We start from the raw sequence: 11972 nt of genomic DNA, 5'->3' as shown, positions 1-11972 counted from the left end.
GCCCTTCTTCTCCCCCTTGTTCCTCCGTCAAGTTCCTCCCAATCCTCCTATACGTGCAAACATATGATATCTGTCCTTCTCTGCCTGACTTATTTCGCTCAGCATAACACCCTCAAGGTCCATCCATGTTGCTACACGTGGCCAGATTTCATTCTTTCTCATTGCCATGTAGTATTCCATGGTATAGATAAACCACATCTTCTTGATCCATTCATCTGTTGATGGACACTTAGGCTCTTTCTATGTTTTGGCTATTGTTGAGAGTGCTGCTATGAATTTCTTGATGAACACTGATGTCACTCTCAGTACTAGGAGTTTTGTTTGCAGCATAAGCCTGCGGGTTTGGTGTCAGGGATAAAGGCTTATAATAGCACTACCTAGGGACTAGTTTTATCCCTGTAAACAAGTTGTTGGGGCGTCTGGGTGGCTCAGTTGGCTAAGCGTCCAACTTCAGCTCAGGTCATGATCTCAGGGTTTGTGAGTTTCAGCCCCACGTCTGATTCTGTGCTGACAGCTCAGAGCCTGGAGCCTGCTTCGTATTCTGTGTCTCCCTCTCTCTTTCTGCCTCTCCCCTGCTCATGCTCAGTTGCTCTCTCACTCTCTCTCTCAAAAATGAATAAGCGTTAGAAAAACATTTTTTTAAAATGTCTTTCTTTATGTGTCTCTCCCTTCCCCACCATCCAGGGTGTGTACAGGATAGGTATTCAACAGGTACCGGTTGGGACGGATTGAGAAAGGCAGAAGCATCAGATGAAGAGTGAGGAGCTCTCTAAGCCCCAGAGCTGGAAGGGGAAGTGAGCCCAGGCTGATAATGATCCAACACACAGGAGGGGAAGGCACAGCAGGCTTCCTGAGCAAGGCAGGCAGGCAGGCAGGCTAGAGCATTCCTTTGCTGGGTGTTCCCGAGGCTGCCTGGAACGCCCGGGCCACCAGCCCCCAGATAATACAGCACTGACCCTGCCTTCCCTCCCGCCAGCCTGCCTCACCCAGGCATCCAGGGCGCCAGGCCAGCCATCCGCCCGCCAGGCAGAGAACGGCTCTTGTATCCAAGAGTCAAGCCATTATGTAACCTGACTTTCAAGTGGCTTTTTTATAGAGTGCTCAAGTGATGGGCGGGGTGAAACAAATGAATACCAATGAGAAAGGCATCTGCTTTGCCAGGGAAATCAAGTTTATTAGCAGGTTACAAGGGAAGGTCCTGACACTTCGGAGGGTTCTCTGGGCAAGTGAAGAAACAACACACCTCAGTGAAGGAAAGGGTGGGCAACGAATGCTCTGCAGTAGGTGGGGTGAATTTCGTGGCTGCCTTACTGGGGTGGCTCAAGCCATGCAAACTGTGTTTTCTGCCCCTTTTTGTCGAATGAACCAGTGCCAGGTCAAGGCTCTGGAACCTTGGGCCCTGCCTTCTTGCTCCTCTGGTAGCCCCTGGGCTCTAGCGTATGAAGGAGTTGCAGGGCCCACAGCGCGGGCGGGGGGCACAAGGGGTGCAGGGGGCGCAGGAATTAGAGACACAGGACCCGGCGGATCCGCACGCATTTGTGGTGGCGCAAGGGTTGCAGGGAAGCCTGGAGAAAAAGAACGATGTAGAAAGGTGAATTGAGGGAGGCTTGTGGTACACTTAAGAGAGACCCCAAGAGTGGAATTTCCTGTGGGATTTGGCCTGACCTATCACAGAGAAAGCCACATGCTTCCTTGCTACAAAGCTCCCTATCAGAGTGCTCCTGGTCTTCCCACTATACGGGTGCCCAAAGTGCTAGACAGAAACTCTAGAACTCTGGCTTTGACTCCCCACACTGTCCATTCCTAGCTGGTGACCTTGGGAAAATCAATGTAGCTTCTCTTCGCCTACAGAATGGGGAGGATGCTGTTCCAACCTGCTTGGCAGTAACTGCAAGGTCAGATAAGGTAATGTATGCAAATGCTCCCTCTACACAATACAGGCTTGTAACATGTAAGCAATATCATAGATCTCATACCTATATGCTCACAGAAGAATGCAAAGAATTGGCTCCATAATTTCAGTGTGTGTATCAAACAGTTCTTGCTTTCCCATATTTTGAATGTTGACCATATTGTGTTTTCTGAGCTGTTTGATCATGTCTGGTGTGGAGGCATAATTTCCTTTTGAAAGTATGTACTCTTTGCCCAGAGTCCAAATGAGAAGTATGCTTATGTGAGCATGGATTCATCAGATACCTCCAGCTGGTCACTCACTTGCAATCCTCGCCCTCCAGCAGGCCCCGGTACGTGTTGATCTCGCACTCCAGCCGGGCCCGCACGTCCAGCAGCACCTGGTACTCCTGGTTCTGCCGCTCCAGGTCACTCCTGATCTCAGCCAGCTGGGACTCCACGTTGGTGATCATGCACTGCACCTGGGCCAGCTGGGAGCTGTAGCGCGCCTCGGTCTCCGTCAGCGTGTTCTCCAGGGAGTCCCTCTGTGTGGGGAACATACAGAATGTCACAGAGCTGCTTCTCTGTGAGGGCATCTCCAGGGAATTCCAGAGAAGTCACAGGCTTCACGAGGTAAGGAGAGGATGGACAACCCTGAACAACACCCACCAGGTTGTGCTGGGCCTGCAGCTCGATTTCCAGGGCGTTGACCGTGCGTCTCAGCTCGATGATCTCTGCCTGGCAAGACTGCAGCTGCTCTGAACTGGACACCACCTGCTTGTTCAGCTCCTCGGTCTGAAACAGCACAGGGGACAAGACAGGGTCACACCCTACCCTCAAGGGCCCTGATGGGTCGAGGGTCCTGGGTGGCCACGTGCTGAGATGCCCACCTGGGTAGTGAACCATTCCTCCACGTCCCTGCGGTTGGTCTCTACCAGGGCCTCATACTGACTCCTGGTCTCATTGAGCACACGGTTCAGGTCCACGGTGGGGGCCGCATCCACCTCCACATTGAGGCGGTCTCCAAGCTGGCAGCGCAGGGTGTTGACTTCCTATGGATGCAGAAAATGCAAGAGTGACTCTCCTCAATGAAGAATGGTCTTTGCCTGTTGAAGCCCCATTAGTCTATTTCCTTGGGAAAGAGACCTTGAGTGGAGCAGTCTGTGGCTGCTCAAGGGTAAGGTGCTCTGCACTCCATGTGGAAGAGTTCCCTCCTCACATGACTGTGCCATGCACATGGATTCAAAAAGAATTCCCAAGGATTTGCTCCAATGCCACCAAAGGATGGACTAATGCTTAACTTTCCCAGTTTACAGACTGTCTGCAGAAGACTTCATAATGCAAAGAATTGGCCATACAATTTTAGATTGCATAGCAAACAATTCTTGCCAGGAAATAAGATGATGGTGTGACCCCTCCAGGAGAGAAAAGGAGGAGCCTTGGCTCATTTTTCACCAAGACTTTGGAAGAGTGGAGACTCAGATTCACCAGGCTTGATTTGGCAGCCTTTGGGAAGAGAAATGACTTTGCATAGCATGAATACAGCAATGCTGTATATATGCTGTGCTCAATATGCTCGATAACCAATCACAAGTCAATGGAGGGGCTCTGGGAAATTCCCATGATGCACCAGTTTTGAGTGAAAGATACATCTTATCTGGGAACATGGATAGGTTTCATGTCTCCACTTTATCACACATCATGAAGTTTTGGCATTTTTCAAAGAAAATTGTGAAGTCAACCTCAACCTCGTATTCCAGATTCTGCCACCCCAAATCACTCAAGTCACCCTCAGCCTGAGGCTGAACGAGGTTTCTTCGTTTCTCATTTCCAATCTCACCTCCTCATGGTTCCTCTTGAGACACAGCAGCTCCTCCTTCAGGGACTCCACCTGGGCCTCCAGGTCAGCCTTGCACAGGGTCAGCTCATCCAGGATCCTGCGCAGGCCGTTGATGTCTGACTCCACCAGCTGCCGCAAGCCCAGCTCTGTCTCATACCTGCACAAGGACAGGGTCAGAGCAGTGACTGGCAAACCTTCAAGACTCACAGGAACGATCTTTGATAGCCGCATTCACTCAGTCTTTCCACTTTCTGCAATGAGTAGACCCAGGAGACAGGGTTCCGAGGCTCAGTCCAGACCAAATATTGGTCCAAAAATAAACAGATTGATCTGAGTCCTCATCTATTTTTGTGATTCCTTTGCTCGATTCCCTTCAATCTCTACAGAATGCTTCACCACCAACAGATGGAAACTGCTGCTCAGTAAAGCTATGGAAATCCCTTTCCTTTAACCAGAGATTAAACAAAAGGAGTGGACAGCAGTGTGAATTCTGAACAACTCACTTGGTTCTGAAATCATCTGCGGCCAGCTTGGCATTGTCGATCTGCACCACCAGTCTTGCATTCTCAGACTTGGTGCACAGGATCTGGGGAATGAGAGGCTGCTTAGCGAGGACTGAAAATAAGTATGATATCAGCAACTTCTTTAAAATGGCTTCAAAAGCTATTTTGAAAGTAAAGGGGGGAAGCAAGAATCATGATTGCATAGAAGCAAGAGACACACTGCTTTACTACAGATTGAGAATCGTCGCAAACTCCTTTTGCTCAGAGATAACAGCAAAGACCCTCACCTTCTGCTGGAGCTCCTCGATGGTCCGGAAGTAGGACTGGTAGCTGGGGCACACGAAGGGCACCTGCTGCTGGCACCACTCCCGGATGCGGCTCTCCAGCTCCGCGTTCTCCCGCTCCAGCTGGCGCACCTTCTCCAGGTAGCTGGCCAGGCGGTCGTTCAGGAACTGCATGGTCTCCTTCTCGTTGCCATTGAAGGAGCCCTCGCAGAGCCAGCCGCAGCTGCCCACATTGGCGGGGATGTTGCAGGCCCCGGGCAGGGTGCAGGTGTGGCAGCTGGGGGGCACGCAGGGCCGAGAGGAGCAGGTGGAGCGGCAGCTCAGGTTGGGAAGGCAGCAGTTGTAAGGCATGGTGCTGGAGGGAGCAAGACGCCTGGCTGAACACAGAGTCCAAGTTCTCCAGGGAGCTTGTGGATTTCTTTCCTCTGGGGAACATTTATATTCCCTCTGCAGAGGGTGTGGACATGGTATGTAATGTCTTTTTTCTTTCTATGTCTTCACTGGTTTTCAGATGCCCTTCCCTCAGTCAGTCTGTTATTTGCCTTCCTCAGAAGAGTCCCTTACCCCATAAAATTCTTTACTTGGGCTTCTTGCTAAGTCAGGACTCCTCTTCAGGCAGTATACCCATAAAGTCAGAGTTTTGTAGTAGATCTTAAAAGAGGCCACACAGTCTAGTGAGGTATCTGCCCTTGTTAATTGGGAGTCGGTCCGTCCAATGACATTCCTCTGTGTTATGTGATCCTGTAAACCCACACTCAGACTCATTTCCTGGCCCACCTGGCATTTCTAGGGAGGGACTGAGATTGAGTCAAAGAAGTTGGAGTGAACTCCCTTTCTGTCTCCTTTAAGAGAAGAATCCCTCTATGCTGCAGCATCCCAAGCCTTGGAAGCCTTGGGGTGGATAAGGACTGAGTTGGGCCTTGGCTGAAAAGAATGGGCAGCTGTTTGTAGGATGCCTCCTGTATATCATGTACAGGGACTGTAGAGGCATTTTGAAGGAAGAGGCTCTGACAATTAGCTTAGAACAGGGAGGGCTCTGGAAGAAGAGATAATTTGGAAGGAGCGCTGAGAGATCCATATAAGTGTATTTAAACTATCCAGAAAATCATCTGGGGCAGATGTGGACAGGAAAAAGGCATTTCTTATCAAACCTTACCACTGAAATGTCCATAGTATTAGACTAGGATGAGCAGGTAATCAAGAAAGTCAGGAGATCGGGGCACCTGGGTGGCTTAGTCGGTTAAGCGTCCGACTTTCGCTTAGGTCATGATCTCGTGGTTCGTGGGTTTGAGCCCCGCGTCGGGCTCTGTGCTGACTGCCAGTTCGGAGCCTGGAGCCTGTTTCAGTCTGTGACTCCCTCTCTCTCTGACCTTCCCCTGCTCACGCTGTCTCTCTCTCTCTCCTAGAAATAAATAAACATTAAAAAAAAAAAAAAAAAGAAAGTCAGGAGATTACCCAAAGTAGCCTCCTCAAGCATGAAAACTTTGAAGTTGATCTTAAAACCTCATGTGAATAGGCTTTATATTCCATCATATACCTACGTGGGCCTTAATATTTAAAAAAACATTTTTACAGTTTCCAGTTAAACTTTCTAAGGTTTGGCCGCATCCTCTAAATGAAATCAACATACACACAGCCTGTCCTGGGCTCCCATCCTTGGCCTCACTGAGGTACACACAATCTGGTTTGAGAAACAAACATTATAAGGTACCAAGAAGGGCTCCGTGGTGGTGTAATTGAGTCCAAAGACTTGGGCATCAGGGCAGAAACTGCCAAGACATAGAAGAACCATAAGATTTTGCAAAGCAAGCTTGGAGTCATGCAGGGTTGATTTGGGAGGTGAGGGAAGGCACCAGCAGGTCTGAGGAAGGGGGTGGCCAAAGTTCTGAATACATAAAGGTTGCGTAATTATAGGCACCACTGGGGTACCACCCGCATCTTGGGCAGCGGCATCTCAACTTCCACTGTGGCTTTGGCTGCCAGCCAGAGTGGCAGTTTTATTGACAAGTTATTGGAGTCCTTCCCCCCAGCAGCTTTCATGATGACATTCACGCAGCACTGCGCTTGGGTCTCAGATAAAAGATCCTTCATCTGCCCTCTCCAAGGTCATTATTTCGCTGCTTATTATAATGCTATTCAGACGGAAAGTCCCACCACACTACAAAGAAACCCCGGACTTATAATAAAACCAAAATTTCTTTGTTTTCCTGCAAGGCAATTAAAGGGGCAGAAATAAGTGGGTCCTGAGGCAGGCATTACAGAGACTTTCCAGAGGAAGGACGCAAGGCTAGGTGTGAGGAGCTCCTTACTCGCTTCAGCTGGGCTTGGGACTGATGGAAAGGGCTATCAATCAGGACTTTGCCCATAGGGCACAGCACAGGCCCCCAGCTTCCTGACTCTTGTCAGCCTGCTGCAGAGCGCCGACTTCCCAGCCCGAAGCTGTTCCCCAATCTTGCCTCCTCCCTACCCAAGGAGACTTGCCGCTGAGCACAGACCAGCGGCAGCACCAATTCAAGCTCTTTGTGGTCTCATCCACTGATTGACCAGCACAGCCTCATGGGGGCTTTAGTCCAAGGAGAGTGTTTAGCTTCTAAGTATGAGAAGATTCAAGAACTGGGTCACCAAAAAAAAAACAAACAAAAAACCCTAGGATTTGTGTAGAGTGCCAAGAGATCAGAGGAATGGAAACTGAGAGCACTGTGTTGAATAAGAGATAAGAACACACAGAAGAGGCCAGGAGAAAAACCGGAAGAATCCTCAGAACCGCACGGACCCATGTGGCTCAGACAAAGCTAGCCCACCTTCCGGTGAGTGAACCTGGAGAGCACAAAGCTGAGAAGTAGCCAATGCGACCCAAATCCACAGTCAGAAGAATGGCCCACCCTGCTGAGTGTCCTGCATGATATAAATCAAGATGATTCAGGAAAGATCTACAGACACGGGACCACAGTCTCTGAGGCCTCCAGAAGAAGTGACATTTTCCAAGGTGCCTAGATCAGAGCATCACCTCCATGATCCAGTATGAGATTTGTTCGTGGCTGAGAAATACAGTGTTGTCTATACCAGGCAGCATAAGGTCAAAAGGGGACAACGTTACCTGTTCCTGAATGAGTAAGGAGTGTGGGCAGGAGAAAGGAAGAAAGAAGCAGAGGAGATCAGACCTGCACTGGCTTCAGGTCACGGCCAACTGGCAGCCTCACCAAAGACGCAAGAAAGAACACGTTACAATGGGAGATCCTTCCCCCCCCACCCCCCGCCGCTGGTTGCCCCGCAGGTGAAATGGTCGGCGCAGATGGAGTGACCGGTGAGTGCACATAATGTTGCCATCCCTTGTAAATCTAGCCTCTGCCTTGCAGTGTTTTCAAAATATCAGTAGTCTTGGGTGGATTTGCTTTTTGAATTCGTAGGAAAAGAGGATGTGGGTATTGTAAGGTCTTCGAGACCTCACACAGGTTGGGAGTAGACTTCACATACACTCTTGATTTCCTAATGGAAATACCCACAAATTTTATTCATTCAGAGAAAAATTGAAGCAGTAAAGGGACTATCAAGCCCACTTTCTTTATTTAGATCAATTTTATCCAAAAAATTTGTTGTGCGACTTCTCCATGCTGGGCACGGGGCTACATTGAAACAGAAGAATCATAGTTCTGGTAAAGGATTGTATTTTTGTGAGCAATTCAGGCTAATATGGGTCCCCCCAAAATATATCAGAAACAACAAGAAAGTAAGGAGGTGAGATATTTAAGAGGTGTGAGATGGACGTATCTGGAAATATGTGTGTATTTAATGTACTTAGGAGACTGCGTGTACAACATCAAGGGCAGCTGTCATTGACTGGACATCTGGGGGTGGGGACGTGGGACAGTGGGGAGGTGACATGTTGCTGTCCTCTGCGAGCCCTCAGTCCTGCTGAGCAGACAGGTGGGCCCACAACAAACTCTAATGTGAGGAAATATAACTGGGCCCTTTCCCCAAAAAGTTCTTCCTTATGCCTCCATTTCTTCCCATACCTGTTCCTGCCCCAACCAAATGGGCCATTTGGACCATATTCTGATTCTCTGCCCCAAGATGAAGGATGAGGCCATTTCAGGTTATTTATCTGTATCCCGAAGAGACTTGGTAGCGAGCCCACTCTTGAGGCGACTCAGAAATAGGATTCAAACAAATTGCCTCATCTGAACCCTAATCCCTTTAAGACGCTTTCTTCCACCAGGCCTGGTCATTAGTTGTTTTGATATTTGGTTCTTGTTGCTCTGGAGACCACAGCCGAGAGACCCCATGACATTGGGGTGAGTTTCCAAGCGGGTGGAAGCAGTTTCCGGGGACACAGGAAGAAGGGAGGCAATGCTTGGTTTCAAGCAAGTGAGAGAGGAAGTGTCAGAGGGCCTGAGATTCGTGGAGGGAAATAGAGGTGACGTGTGAGCCTGCTGGTGAACAGACACAAGTCTGCCACCCTGGGGACGACACAGATTGGCACAGCGCAGGCATCTCAGCGAGGGCCTATGGGGGCCCATGTGGATGACCAAGGCATGTGTTTGGGATGTCCGGAGCCAGGCAGGGGTAAGGGAGAGGGAAGCAAGAGAGCTTTGGGTACAAAATCCAGCATAAAGGGGCAAGCTGGGCTGAAGAGGCCCAGGGGACAGCCAAAAGTCAGAAGCGTTCTGTCTGAGACGGGGTTGGGGTGAGGACACTGCAGGATGGGAGTAAACACCAGGAAGATTCTCCCTGGAGCGACTCCCGGGCCCTGTAAGAGCCACGTGAGCCACCTCACCCCAACTTCGGACAGTGGGTCCCAACGGGCAGTTTTATGCAGATGTGCCTCCCGCAAAGCCCTTAGCGGTTGGTGCAGGGCCAGCAGCGCGCTTGAGTGAGAGGCCACCGGTGAGACCCCTGGGGGCTCATGTTCCTCCCTAACCCTGAACTTCTCTCCCTGCAAACCAGGGACTATGGCGCCTGCTCTGCAGCTCCCAGGGGTTTGAGGGATTTCAAATCGGACAGCCTGTGTGAAAGTGAGCTGTAAGCGGTAAACGCACGGTTATGTAAGCGAGTTTGCCTGTTTCTCTTCTCTTCTTCCCCGGGAGACAGTGTTTTTAGCAATGGCAGTGGGTGAGTTGACCTTAGTGGTTCCCAGTCATTTAAATTGACAGGGTCCTCAGGCTATTTTGAAATGCGGTACCACCTTTATCTCTTGTACCTCCCTTTGCAGCAGAAATTCTCACTAGTGGCTCCTCTAGCGTAAACACTCTCTTGCTTCCCTCCAGGAAAAGGAATTGAGACAATGGGGTTATTATGGTTCTGTCATCCTGCGGACACGACCTTGGCCTCCGTGAGCACATGGGTTAGGAGCACAGTTGCTGGAGGCAGACTGCTTGGATCTGAATCCTGGCTTCACCGCCTAGTAGCTGTGTGACCTTGAGCATGATACTTAACCTCTCTGAGCCATGGTTTCTCACTCCAAAACGAGGATTATATGAGTCTATATGCACAAATGTATTTGTAACTTAGATCAGTGCGTGGCTCATGGGAAGAGCTAGATGACAGTGAGCTTTAGTGCAGATGGTGGTGCTGATGGTGGTGATGACGGACTTGTTTGGCTTCCAGGGAAGCTCTTCACAGCTTCCCAAGCATAGAGATCCCTCCACCCAGCATTTCTTCCCAGGAACCCAAACCACTTCACACACACATACACACCACACACACACACACCAACAGTGTCTCATCAAAGCTCACCTTTTAATTATAAATGACAGTCAGGGCATTGGATGTGAACTTAACAAACACAGGTCAATTACCTGGGGCCTCACTGACTCATTGCATGTCACCTGAAGAATCCCTCAACCACTCAGTGACTCACCTTCTCTCCCACTCCTTAAAAGGGAAGAACAATGCTTACCTACCCTGTCATGGTGCAGGAATAAGTGGGTTTATTTTGTTAGACAGCTTTGAACTTGTTGGATGAAAGGAGCTATTTGAGTACAAAGGAAGAGGTGAAGGTATTTGGGCCAGGTGCTAAATTAAGACTTATCAAGACTGGGTTTTTTTCTTATTGGGACCTATACTCAGAGATGTGTCACCTGTACCCAAACACCTGTACAGCTTGGGAAAAAGAGCAGAGGCCGAGTAGAGGGGCAGGAAGGAAAGGGTGTGACTGCCTCTGAGCCTTCCAGAGTCCCTATGATGGAAGTCCTGATGCCTCCCAGGCAAATCAGTCCAGTCCACACAGACGGTGCCCAACAGGTAGGATTCTGGACTTGAGAGCAGTCAGAGGCACACCAGCCAGGCCCTGGCTTAAGATCTCTCGACCCTTGGGGCTTGGGACTGTGGTCACTTCTGCACTGGGACAGGCTGGACTTTGTAAATCTCTCAGCAGGCTACTCATGCAAATTGCTCAGGCAGCAGAGGGAACACAAGAACCAGTCCTAGGGGTGGGGTCAGCTCCACTTTAACACCTGGAGCCTCACTGATGAAGAAGACCTAGACCGCGGACAGTCATAGAATTTGGGGGCTAGGAGACCCTCCACAACCATCTCACCCAGCCCCATCAGATGCCTGAGTGACCTCCTCAACATCCCCACCAGGTGGCTGTAAAGGCCCTACTTGAATGCTTCCAAGGATAGGGGACTCACTGCTTCCCATCTTTGGCCAGCTCTGACACTGCTTTCTGGAGACATGCTGGTCTTGGCCGTGGCTGCCTAACTATAGAGCTTCTGGTTCATGTGTCTACTGCCCAGGAGATGCAAGCCAGGAGGAAGCTGCCGAGGGCTTGCTGGTGGAGCCTGTGGGGGAGCTTGGGTGCGTCAGTTTGGCCTTTTCGCGACTGATAATCTGACAGGCTCAGCAATTGCCATCATTTAACACATTCGGCATTTCACAGCGTGGAGGGGAAAGTCACGATCTTGATTGGATGAAGCCTTCCTCACACGTGGACTCTATCAGAAGACCGTGGCCAACTCTCACTGGGGTGTGTCTGGCCTATAAGGGGCTCAGTCCCCAAATAAACTCCCTAACGCAGTGGTTCTCAAACCTGAGTCTGCATAGAATCACCCGGAAGGCTCAATAAACCAGACTGCTTATTCAGAAAGTCGGAGGTGGGGTAGAAGAATTTGCATTTCCTAAAAGTCCCCAAGTAAGCTGATCCTGCTGACTGGAAGACAGCACCACCCTAAACTTCCTCATGTTTAATCTTTCTTGCTTCAAAGCTTCCAGAGTCCAGGCGTTGGGCCTAAGTCAAAGAAACGGGAGTTCAGGTCTTGATTCAGCCACCTGCCACTCCCTCTTTGCAGGGTTTGTGTGAGACCCTGCATCCCAAGATCTGTAAAGCCCAGCACGGTGCCTTGCTCACCAAGGATGGGATCACAAAAGCTTACTTTAAATGGAGTATTCTAGGGGCTCCCGGCAGAACCTCGGACCTGAGCTTTTCCTTTGCACAAGAACCAGAGGCTTCATCTGGAT

General features: G+C 50.0%; 1 protein-coding gene across 1 annotated transcript; it reads right to left on the bottom strand.

Moving 5' to 3' along the window:
* Positions 1-1166: 1166 nt before the first annotated feature.
* On the bottom strand, positions 1167-4972 carry LOC144243944 (keratin, type I cuticular Ha3-I-like). The gene is made up of 7 exons (XM_077779083.1): positions 4521-4972; positions 4234-4316; positions 3731-3887; positions 2781-2942; positions 2560-2685; positions 2215-2435; positions 1167-1565 (listed from the first exon to the last, which is right to left on the bottom strand). Exons 1-7 carry the CDS (start codon positions 4866-4868, stop codon positions 1433-1435), a joined length of 1230 nt encoding a protein of 409 aa, XP_077635209.1. The 5' UTR covers positions 4869-4972; the 3' UTR covers positions 1167-1432.
* Between the last annotated feature and the right edge of the window lie 7000 nt (positions 4973-11972).

Source organism: Crocuta crocuta, unplaced genomic scaffold (assembly GCF_008692635.1).
Source record: "Crocuta crocuta isolate KB4526 unplaced genomic scaffold, BGI_CrCroc_1.0 scaffold68, whole genome shotgun sequence".
NCBI lineage: Eukaryota > Metazoa > Chordata > Mammalia > Carnivora > Hyaenidae > Crocuta > Crocuta crocuta.
The sequence above is the reverse complement of the archived record's forward strand: the minus strand, read 5'-3'. Positions and strand labels throughout refer to the sequence as shown.